This window comes from Protopterus annectens, chromosome 4.part0 (genome assembly GCF_019279795.1).
Source record: "Protopterus annectens isolate FY-2018-M chromosome 4.part0, PAN1.0, whole genome shotgun sequence".
Lineage (NCBI taxonomy): Eukaryota > Metazoa > Chordata > Ceratodontiformes > Protopteridae > Protopterus > Protopterus annectens.
This window is the reverse complement of record NC_056733.1, coordinates 830788079-830803448: the sequence shown is the minus strand read 5'-3', so window position 1 is coordinate 830803448 and position 15370 is coordinate 830788079. Positions and strand designations below refer to the sequence as shown.

Genomic DNA, 15370 nt, shown 5'->3' with positions numbered 1-15370 from the left:
CCATGGATTTTGCCTCCAATTCCTCACCTGCTCACTCAGCAAAACAATCAGATTCTACACAGCCAGCTCAAGACTTTAAATCTGGCTGCATGGCAAATTACCTAAACAACCAGTCAACTCTTCTCTCTAAAGCTGTGATGGATGTCATTCTGGAGGCCAGGAGGCCCAGCACCAGGAAAGCCTATTCAGACAAATGGAAAAGATTCTGCGCCTGGAACCAGGCTAAAGGCCAAAATCCCCTTGTCCCAAATATTCATCAGATTCTTCAATATTTAACTGAGATGTTGCAGAAAGGACTTTCCTTTTCATCTATTAAGATCCACGCCTCAGCTATTTCAGCTCAATACAACACGGATCCTCCTATATTTTCACATCCATTACTAAGAGAGTTCCTCAGAGGGGCTAAGAACATAAGACTGCCCCGGAGAGCACCAACACCAACTTGGGATCTCAACTTTGTTTTGGAAAAACCTACACTACTGCCCTTTGAACCAGCTTTTACAGCTGATCTACAGTTTCTGTCATGGAAAACTGCCCTGCTGCTAGCAATAACTTCAGCACGAAGAGTCTCAGAGCTACAGGCCCTAATGGCAGTGGAGCCTTTCATTTTTCATCAAGACAGAGTCGCTTTACGAACTAACCCTTCCTTTATGCCAAAGGTGGTATCCAGTGTGGCCCTAAACCAAACCATTCATTTGCCCACCTTTTATCCAAACTCCCAAAACAAAGGGGAAAGGCTCCTACACTCTTTGGATATTCACAGGCAATTACGTTACTACTTGGATAAAACTAAGGCTATCAGAAAATCTGACCAGCTCTTTGTATCCTATGCTGCAGGATCACAAGGAAAGGCTATCTCAAAACAGACCATTTCAAAATGCATAGGACATTGTATCCATTTCTGCTACACACACCATGGGAAACCTGTACCTGGAAACATTAGGCCCCATTAAACCAGGGCTACAGCAACATCAACAGCCTTCCTCAGAGGGGTACCAACCAAGGATATTTTGGAGGCTGCAACTTGGAGTTCAGTGCACACCTTCACCAAGCACTATCACTTACCTCTATACTCTAAAACCAGAGCTGGCTTTGCCACTGCAGTTCTGCAGGGCCTATTAGCCTCACCAAGCCCTGTTTAGTTCCACCACCCATCCTTAGCTTTGGGATTCAACCCAAGTCTGATGACTGCAGCAGTGTAACACGATGAACATAGTACAGTTTTGTACCTACCATAAATGTAAATGTTCGAGTGTTCACACTGCTGCAGTCCAGGTTACCCTCCCTCCATCCCCTCTGACCTAGCTGAACTTTTCTATACCTTTTCTATCCTGTACAACCTTTGTGGTGTATTTGTTTGTAACTGAAGGTATTCCTTTTATTCCTTTTACATGTTTTATTAGCAATATGTATTGCCTACCTACTTGGGGGCATCTGACATCTGGGACAAGAAAAACTGAAGAAAATGGCGTTGGATGCCTCTTATATATCCCTGGCGCACTGACGTCAGGGAAGAAGCGACAGCAACCGATGCCGGACCAAGACTTTGGAACTCTGGCCGACTGCGGGACTGCCTGACAGCAGGATAACCCAAGTGTGATGACTTCAGCAGTGTGAACACTCGAACATCTACATTTATGGTAGGTACAAAACTGTACTTTGTGTACACTTACCATAAATGTAGATGTTCGAGTGTATTCACTGTTGCAGTCCTGGTTACCCTCCCTCCAGCCCCCTGTTTTTTTCTCTTACTATGCCTCTCCTTTATTTTTCTACACTTAAAAACCTTTTTGGTGTATTTGCTTTTGTTTGGAGGTATATATTTTTGTGTTTAAAATTATATATATTTTGCTCCCCATTTGGGGGACACCTGACATCTGGGGCAAGAAAAACTGATGTAATGGCATCTGCTGCATGTTTTATATCCCTGACGACCTGACGTCATGGAAGAAGGGACAACAACCGACGCAGGACCCAAGACTTTGTTAATAAGGCCAACTGAGGGTAACCTGCCAGCAGATTACCCAAATGTAATGACCGCAACAGTGAATACACTTGAACATCTACATTTATGGTAAGTGTACACAACTGTACTTTCCTACACATTGCCCTAGCCTAGCTGATGTGATTTTTGAAATAAGCAGATTCTGCTGTAATTTGAATTTAAAAATATTTTTTGAAAATATATGAAGGCAGGGGGCAAGAGGTGATAGCAATGTATTGGATGTCAATGTCAACACATCGGGAAGGGCACTTGATGTAAATGATTCTTTTGGTAGTACTGACAGCCTTTTATTAAATCTGTCCATATATGAGTATGATGAGACCGACTTGTATGATGAAACCATGGAAGGGGGGAACCAACAAGATGGAGGCAATTCCGGGTTATTTCACTGGTTATGGTAAGATGACAATGCCGCCTGTACCTTATAACAGCACTATTATGCCACCTAAGATGTCTAATAATGTTTTAATGTTCGAGAATGTGTTAAGCAGACATGTAGAAAAAGAATGTAATGCATTTAAAAGGAAATTCAAGTCTTTTAATTTAACTAAAGTACAATGGGAAACACTTCATTGACTAAGAGGTTGTAGAAGGGAATATGTGTTTTTAAAAGCTGACAAGGGCTGCAATTGGGTAATTATGAGTGAGGCTCAATACAAAGATATGGCGTATGCTTTATTGAATGATAATGCTGTTTATAGGAGACTTTTGGGGAACCCACTTTCAGAATATAATGGGGAATTATTGGAAATTCTGGAAAGAGCAGAAAGACTGGGTTTCTTAAGTGCTTCTGATGTTAATAAGCTTCACATAAAACGTCCCAGGGATGCCATGTTTAAAACTATTCCTAAGATACATAAAGACATTCAGAAACCACCAAAGGGGTCAGTAGTTTCGGGGAAAGGAGCTTTCCTTGACAGTGTAGGGATATTTTTAGATTTTCATTTAAAGAATAATCTGAATAAGGTGAATTCTCACATTAAAAATGTAAAGATGTTGGCAGAGTTGTTGAAGGGTAAGGAGTGGTCTGAAGAGTTATAGTGGGCCACGGTAGATGTGAAATCCCTATGTACGAGTATAAAACATGAATGGGGTTTGAGAGCCGTTAGCAATGTGTTAGGTGAGGGTCCGAGAATAGATTTTTTGATCCGTCTCCTTCAGTTTTCATTAACGCATAATTGTTTTGCGTTTGATGGAAATTATTACTTGTAGTTGGAAGGAACTGCAATGAGAGCTGCTTATGCTCCTGTATACGCAGTATTATTTATGGATTATTTTGAGAAAACTCAATTGTATAATATGACGTTTTATAAGAACAAGGTGGTATTATTTAAGAGATACATTGATGATCTCATATTTATTTGTTGCGGAGACATGGAAGAGTTTGAAAACTTCATTAACATGTTGCAGGATAATCAGTTTGGCTTAGAATTTACATACAAGGCAAGTAAAGAAGTACTACATTATTTGGACTTGGAGGTCTTTGTGGATGACAATTTTAGGGTGGCTCACAGACCATACATCAAGAAAACGGCTGTGAACAATTTTTTGACAGCAGATAGTATGCACCCCCCCATCTTTTGGCGTCTTTGCCATATGGAGAGTTTTTAAGGATATCCAATAATACATCAGATAAAGACGAACTGTTGAATGAGTTCAGAAGAGTAAAAAAACAGATTATATGTAAGAGTCTATCAGGAGGATGTCTTAATGGCCGCGGAAAGTAAGGCCAGGAGAAAGCTAGGCCTACCATGGAGCACTAGGGAGAGAGGGGAATACACTAGATGGTATCAGGTTAATCCGAGTAATGAGATGGATGGGCAAAATCCTCTTTTCTTTGTCACTAAATATTCTCCCTTTTCAGATAAACTAAAGGAGTTAGTGTGTACATATTGGCAAATAATTTTGAATGATGAAAGATATGGGGACATTTTCCGAGAAAGGATAGCGTTTTCCTATGGGAGATCAAGCAATTTAAAAGAGCTTTTATCATATGGCAAACCTTACAAAGTACAAAACATTAGGGGAAGATGTTCATCGTGTTTCACTGTTGCAGTCATTACATTTGGGTAATCTGCTGGCAGGTTGCCCTCAGTCGGCCTGATTAACAAAGTCTTGGGTCCTGCGTCGGTTGCTGTCCCCTCTTCCATGACGTCAGGGGTATAAAACATGCAACCGACACCATTACATCAGTCTTTCTTGGATTGGGTTAACATTAATGGCAAGGTCTACAAAGCCATTGAAGCATATACTTGTGAATATAGTGGAACTGTGTCTATATCATAGGCTGTGGGTGCCCGCAGATAAAATGGTATATTGGACAGACTAAAAGAGCCGTCAAGAAAAGAATCATGGAACATCTGAGTGATATAAGAAGGAACAGGATGGAAAATCCGGTATCCACACATTTTATTCAAGTACATAGTGGTTCAGTAGAAACTTTCTTTTTCGGTGTGTTGGCTAAACCCAAATCTTATGACAGGGAAGTGGATACCAGCAAAATGTTCTTCCTGTTTCACTGTTGCAATCGTCACATGTGGGTTATCTGCTTGCAGTAGCCCTCAGTCTGCCTGATTATCAAAGTCTTGGGTCCTGCATCGGTTGCTGTCTCATCTTCCGTGACGTCAGGTAGTCAGGGGTATAAAGCATGCAGTAGACACCATTACATCAGTCTTTCTTTCCATGTGGTGCCCGAAGCAGAAGCAGTTCGCAAGTGCTGGTCGGCCAACTCCTGAAATTTTCGAGTTTCAGAACTGAAGTCTTCAACTAAAAGCTAAGTACCCTGTTGGGGAAATTTTTCTTGCTCTAAACCGATGTCAGTAAAAGTCAATAATTGTATGTCTTGTGGAAAGCAAATACCTCATAAAGATTTTCATTCATGCTGTATTCATTGCCTTGGCCCAGACCACGATGTACCTCGCTGTCAGTTTTGTGCCTTATTTAAACAACAAAGTATTCATTGTCTGTATATTTACGCATCTAATTATTTTGGTACTCTGTTCAATTATCCAGATATGTCTTCACTAAGCCATCTGACTATCGACGTTCTGAAAAAATGCAAAGATAAAGACAGAGACAGGCTGCCTAGGTCCAAAGCTGCCAATGACACTTCTAAGCTAGTCACCAGTTCACCGGTACCCAGTGAGGCGCTTTCGCAGCCTCTGATACCCACTACTTCAGATTCGCAGGCTTCTACTGAGACCCATTCGGAGTCCAGTATGCTGTGAGATGCTTCAACTGTGAACCTGTGGATGTCTCTACTTTGGATGGGTCCGGAGCAGCTGTGCAGGCACCGGCTTCTGAGGGTGTATTCAGGCCTACTGACTTGCACATTAAACTAATGCCATCTTCTTCTTCAAGGCCTAAAATCTGAACCATGCCTAGAAAACCAATGCCCAGACCGCATGGTCAGGCCTCTATGCCTAAAAGTGATAAGAATGGCTGAAGACATTATTACTTTAATCAGGGGAAGCCAACCTTCCCCCTCTAAGAGACCTAGGACTGAATTTGCTTATGTTACTTCTGATCAGGATTCTGAAATTTCTGTTTCCTCTGATGACCAGGATTGTGTATTCACTGTTGCAGTCCTGGTTACCCTCCCTCCAGCCCCCTGACTTTTTTTTGGCTATACCTCTATTCTCCTTTACTATGCTTAAAAGCTTTTTGGTGTATTTGCTTTTTTGTTGGAGGTATAACCTTGCATATATATATTTAATTGCTTCCCATTAGGAGGACACCTGAAATCTTGGGCAAGAAAAACTGATGTAATGGCATCGGCTGCATGCTTTATACCCCTGACTACCTGACGTCACGGAAGATGAGACAGCAACCGACACAGGACCCAATACTTTGATATCCATGCCGACTGAGAGCTACTGCAAGCAGATAACCCAAATGTGATGACTGCAACAGTGAATACAGTCGAACATCTACATCTATGGTAAGTGTACACAACTGTACTTTGCTAATGTTGGAGTCCAAATGTATAATAAACTTTAGGACACTACATACCAAAGGTTTAAATATGGAATTAGACACTAATGTTTACAATAAGTAAACTGACATTGTCAGTTGTATGGTTGAAAATCTCACATTTTATTAATGGGATGGAATGACGCTGTTGTTGTCTGATTTTAATATTAGAAAAAGGTGGAATTCAGCTCAGTAACTTTGGAATTGTGTATAAAATATGTTATGCACAGTTAAACTTGGGCAATGTGTGATGGGCACTTTACATTATTGATTGGACATTGAAGGATGGCCAATTGTATGCATTAAGTATGATGTATATAAGAAAGCTGCTTGATGTAACAACTGAAGGCATAAGCCGAGGTCTGTTCTGATGTTTTGTGTGTTTCATGTTTTTAAGAATACCCTCTTGTTTCTAATAATGTTCTTATCACCCTCTGATCTACGATTATATGTCGTGACATAGCATATATTATTTTTAGTGGAATTATTACCAGAATGAACATGCTTAATACTACTAGAAAAGTGGGGTCTCACTTTTAGAAGCTGATTGTTTTCCAGGTTTAAAATACAGCAGTAAGTATTAAACCTGTTTTAAAAAAGAAGACAGTTAAACATAGTCTGACAAACCCATATGAAACTTACAACTCTGAGGCCTCCCTTTTGAAGCAAAAGTCTGTGACTACCTTTGCAGAATCTCCCCCTCTGTCCTCAGCCCCATTACTCCTCTTTCCCGTAGACTTTCACTCTCCCTGGCCACGTGGGAAGCGATTACCACAGATAAGTAGGTCGTATCCATCTTCAAGGATGGTTATGCCATGTCCTGGGAAAATAATCCCCCTCTGAAAGGCATGAGACATCCTCCTCCTCACAATCAACTGTCCTTTCTTGCCGCAGTTGTTCAATACCTCTTTAATCAGAGCACCATCAAGCAGGTGCCAGAGGGCTAAATGGGGAACAATTTTACTCCATAATTTTTCTAGTGCAAGGAAAGAAGGGCAGTGGAGATCCATCCTAGACTTCTCTCTCTTAAACACTTACTTAAAAGTACCTTCATTCAAAATGCTTTCTTCATACCCTACCTTTCATTCGTTCAGGTTTTCTAAGTGTCACTAGGTCCGAAAGACACCTACTTACACATACCCATTCATCCTTCTTGCCGGAGATTCCTATGTTTTTTCTCTGGCTCCTGGCATTTTTAGTTTACTGTACTGCCTTTTGGTCTTTCCACAATTCCAAGGATGTTAAGTGTCTAACACCAGTAGTAGCTTTCTGTCACACTCAGGGAATCAAAATTTCCCGTATGTGGATGACCTACCAATCCAGGCTGTCTCTCCAGAAATTCTTCTTCAGCATCTACACCACCCTGCAACTCCTGACAGGGCTGGGTTTTACTATAAACTACAAAAAATCACACATGACCCATATGCAGCACCTGGATTTCCTGAGTTGCCGACTGGACACAAAAGGAAATGCATGCCTCCCTGCCCCAGGAGAAAGTTCACAATCTGTCCAACTTTGTTTTCAAAAATCTCTCCTCTGCAAGGGTGATGCTAAGATCTTAGAGGTTCATGGCAGCCATCATCCCTATGCTCCCCCTGGCCAGACTTCACATGGAGGAAAATGCAGTGGTACCTGAAATCTGTGTAGTTTCACTGATTGGCCACCTTGATTCCCCCTACTCCCTTGCCACAAAAAGGTGCTACTTTAGTGGAAGGAATTAGTCAACTTCAGCCCAGAATTGTCACTCACACTACCTCTTCCTCTTCAACAGGTTCACAGACACCTCAGATGAAACGTGGGGCCATGGATAGGTTCACATTGAGTGCAGGGCAAATGGCAACCTCAATTCTTGAAGGAATATTTCAATCTAATGGAAATGAAGGCTGTTCTCAAACCTCAAGATCTTTACCCACTTTTGGAAAGCTGGGCCACTCCTAGTGTATACAGACAACACCACAGTCATGATGTACATAAACAGGGAGGCACTTGGCCTTACCAGTTGTGCAGGTTAGCACAGGAGGCCTAGAACTTTGCAACTCAGATGGTCATCATGCTCACAGCTGCATATACACCCTTTGTCAGGACAATGTGCTAACAGAATCCGTAAGCCACTCCTTTGAGGACCCCCATGAGTGGATGTTAAACAGAGAGGTTTTTCAGACTATCACCCTTCAGAGGGCACTCATCAGATAAACTGCTTTCCATCACCAACCAACCATCAGCTTCCCCAGTTCTGCACCATTGACCCTTGTCATACAGCCAGGAGAACAGATGCAGTTTCTTTCCAGAAGTTCTGTACTCTTTCTCCTCTGTCTACTCTTCCAAAAATTCTTCTCAAGGCATAAAAGGAAGCGCCCAGACTCCTTTTGCTGGAATACTTTTGGCCAAGACATTATTGGTTCCCCTGCTGATTCATCTGACAAAGGGAGATTACAGGAAAATACCTCTATAAATGGATCTGATAACTTAAAAAAAAGGATTGCAGTTCCAACCAAATCTTCCATCTCTAGACTTGACCTTGTGATTGATTTAATTCCTCAAAGGTGCCTCTTCTCTGAAGAGGTTGCTCAAGTCCTACAAAAAGTCAGGAGACCAACTACTAGAAAATCTTACACAGGTAAATGGAAAAGGTTTTCCTATTGCTTCAGCAAGCGTAGTCAGGACCCACAATTATCACATGGTCCTGCTGCACTGTAGTGTCTATGGGAACTACTTGGATTGGGTTTGGCCTACTCTTCTATAAAAGCTCACCTATCACCTATCAGCTATCAGTGCCTACCTCCCTCTTCGCCCAACACTTATGGCTAGAATAGAGTTCAAGCGTTTCTTCAGGGGAGTCCTGCATCTTAGCCCACCAAGGAAACCCATCTGTCCTCCTTGAGATCTTAATTTTCCACTAGAAAAACTTGTACTGCCTCCTTTTGAACCAGCATCAAGGTCTTTAAAATTCTGTACTTGGGAAAACTATCCTTTTCTTGGCTCTTACTTCTGCTAGGAGAGTTTTTGAATTACAAGCTCTCGTGGCAGTCCCCCCCCCCTTCCTTATTTTTCACAAGGATACTTAGGGAATTTTTAAAATCTGCCAACTTATTACACTGCCAAAAAACATTTTTCCAGTTACCTGTTACATCTCCATCACATTTCTAATGTTTGCTTTCTAACTGAGCAAAAATTCTATGAATTATGTGTGGGTCATAAAAATGCCTATGCAAACACTTGCAAAAAGTCCTAAACCTTCTGGACTTTGCATATTTGGGAACCATATGCATGCCTTCCCATAGTTCTCTTATAAATTAAACAGTAGTCAAATGTTGGCTGGTCATGATCAGAAAGAAGACCAGCATCAAAGTAAAATTAGTGAATGCATGGGAAAACTGAAGCATCAGTCCTGCTAGATGTAGTTTAGACATCTGAACTGTGGTTGCCCAAGAAGTGGCAGATGGAAAAGTCTAGAAGTTCTTTGACTTGTGTTAAATTGGGGAGAAAACTGTAAGGCATAATGCAGAGTTTCTCATTAATGTTTATAAGGACACTGAGTGGCTTGAAAATGTGACTGCAAATAAAACCGGTATTTTTTTATTGATTTTTGTATAAATGTTAACTGATGTAGGTTGTATGTTACATTTTTAGTAGTTCTGTCTTATATGCAGTCTAAGGTATTTTAAATGCAAGCTAGGTGGGATTTTTTTTTTCAGTGACTGCTGACTATGCTAGTGATGTTAAGGTAAAAAAGTACTTGTTCTCATTTGCAGTATAACCATACTTTATACTGCAGCAAGATAAATGCTGGAAAGAAGCAAGTTAAATTTAGTGTAATGTGACCGTTGGCTGTTTGGGGGTGTAAATGTGTAATGATCATAATGTATATAGAATTAGAAGGTAGTAGCAATGTCCCTCATTTCTTACAGTGGTGGATGTTTAGATTAGTTTTCTTAGTTTGTTATAGTCAGTAATTTTATTTATTTATTTTTTAGCAAAAAATACTTAAAAATGAGAGAATATCGAAAACATGTGAACAATGGTAGATGTTCACCCTTAGATCATTGTTGCAGTATTGCTTACAGAAGGGATATATCCTGCTGTGAGTGTACAGTCTCTCCAGCCAGTATGCCAATGCTTAGGCATTTATTTTTCACATGCCTTGCATCCGGTCCTAGACCTAAGCACTAGGTGTATGTGTTGGTACATAAGGGATGTACAAGCATGATAGTCCTCAGCACTTTCTTGTTGCCTGTCTAGGAAGGAAGACATTGTTGCTTGGTCTGTCAGCCATTCAAAAGGATCCAGTTTGCCACTGCAAGGGAATGCTAAGTACTTCATTTGGGACCCTTAACCGGTGAGTCATGACCATTTACACCAAAAAAGTGTTACAAGTACTGTAAAGCCCTCAACACACAAGTGCATGTACAAAAATCCCATTTCTGACCCTACAGTTGTCTCCCTAGATTTTGACAAGCCTTCTAAGCCTAAGCCCTTTCCATCGTCAAGTGCTGTCTCAGATGATAGGGACTGTAGAGTTGTGGATAGCTATGGCAAAAAACAAAATGCATATGTCAGCTGCTTAGGCATTTCATACTGTCAGTTATCAGACACAAATGGTGAAGATACTGTTTATCTGTAACTGACACTTTGTTCAAATCCCATCAGGGGAGGCGTAACATCTGTTACAGAAAGTCAGTTATTCAGTCTCTTAATGCCTGCTGAAGGGCTCACACAGCTGAATCTCCCCAGCAGCCAGCATTGGTGGATTACAGCTTCTAGACTCAGTTAAGATCTCTTTGAGAACTTCCCTTTTTCTTTATCATTATATAGTTTAAAATTTGTGTGTGTGTGTGTGTGTGTGTGTGTATTTATTTGTCTATCTATGTATATATATTCACATGTATGAGAGCGGCACAGTGGATAGTGTTGTTGCCTTAGAACAAAGAGGTTCCCCGTTTAGATTCTAGACTGTGGTGCCTTCGTTGTGGAATCTGCATGTCCTCCCTGTGTTCGCATGAGTTTCCTCCAGGTGTTCGGTTTCCTTCCACATTCCAAAGATATGGGGTAAGTGGATTGGACACACTAAATTGGCCGTAAGTGTGAGTGTGCATGCAAATGTATGATGTGGATGAACTACAGAGGCAGGGCTAACCACCAGGCAGTGTAAACCTTGGCTGTAGATGATTGTCACTGTTGAAGTGACACCCTGACTCCATGTGTAAAAAAAAAAATGGGAAAAAGGTGTAGTGGATGGGTATATATATACTAGTTCCCTTCAGAAGCTCGAAATACTGAAATCTCGTATTTCAGTATTTTGAGCCCAAGAAGCCGAATCCACATAATAGCGAAAGTTTAGAAGCGCGAAATTTATAACCTCAAATACCGGAGGTTTTGAAATTCGCGCTTTTAAAGTTCCGCTTTGGTCATGCATTCAGGTAAGTGTGTGTGTGTGTGTGTGTGTGTGTGTGTGTTAAGGGGTTTGGGTAGGGGCTGTGGTGTGTGTCAGTGTGTTTTGTTGCTGTGATATGTGTGCGCAAAGAGAAAGTAACTTGTGTGGTGGTGTTTTCTGTGTGTTTGTATGTAGTGCAACCTCGGAGTGAGAATTTTTAAGTAGGGGGGGTATGGGGGGCGCAGGGGGGCTTGCCCCCTTCTTTCATGTAGTAGATGATTGTGTGTGTTTGTGTGGTGGATGGTGTGTATGTGTAGTAAAAACACAAAATTCAAAACTTCCGGTATTCGAGGTTTTGAATTTCGCAATTTTTACTTTTTGTTGTTTTGTGGCTTCAACTTCTTAGGCTTGAGATACTGAAATTCAATATTTTAGTATTTCGAGCTGCTGAAGTGAATCCATACATATATATTGTATACATGTGTGGTTGATTGACAAGTTGTTGAATGACAGCTTGTCTAATGCAAAAAGAAGCCAGCACAGCTGATGAAAAGTCAGCGTTTCCAACATGCTTGCTTTGCTGTTGTGCGAGATCATGGTACAGTAGAAATAAGGGAATTTGCCCTTTCCCCACTGTAGTGCATCCTCAGAGCTGGTATATCTATGATTAGCAGGAGTTGCCGAGGGCACAGTTGGTGTTGCTTTTCTGTTGTATTTAAAAAGGTGCATTTTGAGCAGCTGTGCTTAAGCTGACATTCAGTGTTTTTTTTTTTCTGGTAAACTGGAGCTACTCAGCATTTGGCATCTTCTGCTAGGGTCCAGAGTGATTCTGCTTTAATCCAAGTCATCCAAGACATAAAAACAAGAAAATAAGTATACTTTGGGTTTCTGTTGCACTTTTTAAACTGTGTTGTGTCTGATTACTGTATTATTTTTGCCTTTTATCTGTTGTGACTGTATTATTTTCTGCACTTGTTTTCAACTGTATTATTAGCCTAAATAGCGTAGTTTAGTTTCAGATCTGCTGAATCTAGCCTGTTTTTGTTACACTTAAGCACTAAACTAGCTATTTTACATTAAAAGGGGCTCCTCTGCACTCTTGTGGCAGAAGAGTTTAGATCCAGCCTTGTCTAAGCTGGGGATTGCTGGAGGAAGGTTCTTTGTGTGCTAACCTTTCCATAGTTTAGCTTAAAAGTGTTTAATTTCACCTCTATTTAAGCTTTGTGTTTGTGGGTTACTGTTCACCACATAGTGGGGGATAGAGGTGCCTTGTTAGACGCAAATGACTTGAAACAATTTTCCCTAGACGTCTGTCTTTGGAACCTCCCAAGTTTCCCTGCTGTGCACTGAGCAGCATTGCCACACCTGTCAAGAAACGGCCTTCAGTTGAACAATCCTTGTTGGTCCTAGCGCAAAAACTTGTCAAACTAGCTCACTCCCTTCCCTGTTAGTGCATAGAGAAAAAACCTGCTATAATGGATAGGCAGTTCCCCATAATTTCTCCAGCCAGCCTGATTGCCTCAGCATTTCCATGTCAGTGTAGTAATTGCCTTATATACACTGACAACCACTTGAACCTACAACAAATACCCTATGTGAGAGATACAAGTACACTATGAAATTGGAATCACTTCTCTTGTGTAACAACAAACTGGATACCAAACAGGTTATTTAGTACACATTCTTCACCTCTCACACAAAATAGACACTTCAAATAGACCCACATACATGGAGGTACTCACTAGATGTCTACCTAAAGATCAGAGACCTCCCAAATGTAAACAACGTGCACATACTGTTATGCAGATAGAAACCACTACACATAACAGATACAACTGTGTCTCCGCAAACAAGCCCCTAAGGCAAAACATCTCTAAACCTAATATTCTGGTCGTAGGCAATTCCATAGTGAGAGAGACAGATGTTCCCCTCACCAGGCTGGCCAAGGAGAAGGTTGTGGACAGCTGACTGTCAGGTGCCAAGATCCTTCAAATCACACACGCAGTCAAGTCACTCAAGTCCTGTTATGATGCAGTCATAGTTCATGTTGGGGTGAATATGACATAAGATGTACCTCTCTGGACTATACGAAAACAGACATGACTGAACTCTCGGATTTTGTGTCCCAGGCAGGTATCAAGTATGAACAGAGTCAAATCTAGAAAAAGACCAAGGTCTATTTTAAAACAAAGTGACCAGAGTTATACCAGTACATCAGGAGAGGAGTCATCTTATACTGACAGTGAGGGGGGTATCATGACACATTCACCACTTAATAAGAAAAGTCAACCCCAGTTCCCTTTAGGCATGGCAGGAAATCCCGAGGGGGGAGGAAACACAAGAATAGAAATAAATACCGATTCTATGACAGGATTAGTTCAGGCACTGTTGAATCAATAATTGAACCATTTGATAATGTTTTAAATTTGTCGGACCATGTACTTACGCAAGACCAACACAGTATTCTCAATAAAGGAATGGGTTTTGTCCCTAGCTTTTTTTCTGACCATTATTCAGTTTCTGTGGATGATATGGAATTTTGCAGAAAACTTAATTTACGATTTTTTTTCTCTGACCAGGATCATTCCTCATCTCAAAGATCCACTGATTTTACTTTCAAAAAATCTACTTTTCAACCCCCCATGAACAAACATGTGGGTATTTTTCATCATTTTTTATTGAAGGACTTACATTTTCCCCATTATGACACCAACATAGCCCAAGATAACATTACTCCTCAGGAGAGACAGGCACTTTCTGAACTTAGACAGAACCATAGAATAGTGATCCTTCAAGCAGATAAAGGAGGAGCTGTGGTCATTCTTAATACAGATTATTACGTACAGGAAGGCCTCACACAATTGTCGGATACCAACTGCTACATGCATATGGGGATAGATCCAACTAACAGATTCAAACAGGATATTGACCAGTTTCTTAATGAGGCCTTGCAGGAAGGGATTATTTCACAAAAGACGGTTCAACATTTACAGGTTAGTGAACCCCACAAACAGATTTTATATCTGTTGCCTAAAATTCATAAATCTATCACCCATCCTCCAGGCAGACCTATTGTGTCTGGTCATGGATCACTAACGGAACCTTTATCTGTATTTCTAACGCAATATTTGAAGCCATTGTTGTCCTTGGTCAGTACAGGATACAACTGAATTTCTCAATATCATTGCTGATACTCAACTAGATCCAGACTGGCTAATGTGTACCTTAGATGTGAAATCTTTGTATACCAGCATACCACACTGGGCTGGTCTTCAGGCCTTGGATTTCTGGCTGAAAAAAGCTGAATTATATCCACCAGGATTTAACACCTTATTAATATGTATGTCTGAGCATGTTCTCAACAAGAATGTCTTTTTCTTTCAGGGTGATTGTTATTGACAATTGAGAGGTACAGCCATGGGCGCCTCCTTTGCCCCAATATATGCCGACTTATTTATGGCTTATTTGGAAGAATGTCTAATTTACGATCCCCTACATAACATCTATTTGGTTGAGATGGACATTTGGAGGCGTTATCTCGATGATTGTTGGATGGTGTGATGTAGACTATCTGCTGGAATTTGTGGAACATCTGAATAACAACATTTGGGGTATTGAATTTTCCATAACATACCATAAGTCAGTCATTGACTTTTTGGATGTTACTATATATCGTAATGAAGATAACACCTTAAATACCAAAATACATAGAAAATACCCACAATTTAATACGTTACTCCATTCTTCTAGCATGCATCCACCATCCGCAATATTCCTAAATCTCAATATTTACGGATTAAACGCATAAATTCTTCCCTGGTGGATTATGAGGAGGCCAAACAAGATCTTAATAAGAGATTTTTGGATAGAGGTTACTCGAGTCTTGATATACTCACAGCCAGGATCTGGACGGATCAACAAGACAGACATGAGTTATTACAATACAAACAGAAGAAGGATGGTACATATGATGAGACTATTAGATTTATTACTACTTTTGGTAAAAATCATCAACTAGTTAG

The 15370-nt window shown here is 40.7% G+C and overlaps 1 protein-coding gene across 1 annotated transcript in view; it reads left to right on the top strand.

The window, feature by feature from the left end:
• LOC122800348 (protein HIRA) overlaps positions 1 to 15370 on the top strand; it is a 1504941-nt gene that overhangs the window by 259563 nt on the left and 1230008 nt on the right. Inside the window, exon 6 of the mRNA XM_044069797.1 lies at positions 2619 to 3020. Coding sequence (XP_043925732.1) covers positions 2619 to 3020 — 402 coding nt within the window. The remainder of the gene's footprint in view (positions 1 to 2618; positions 3021 to 15370) is intronic.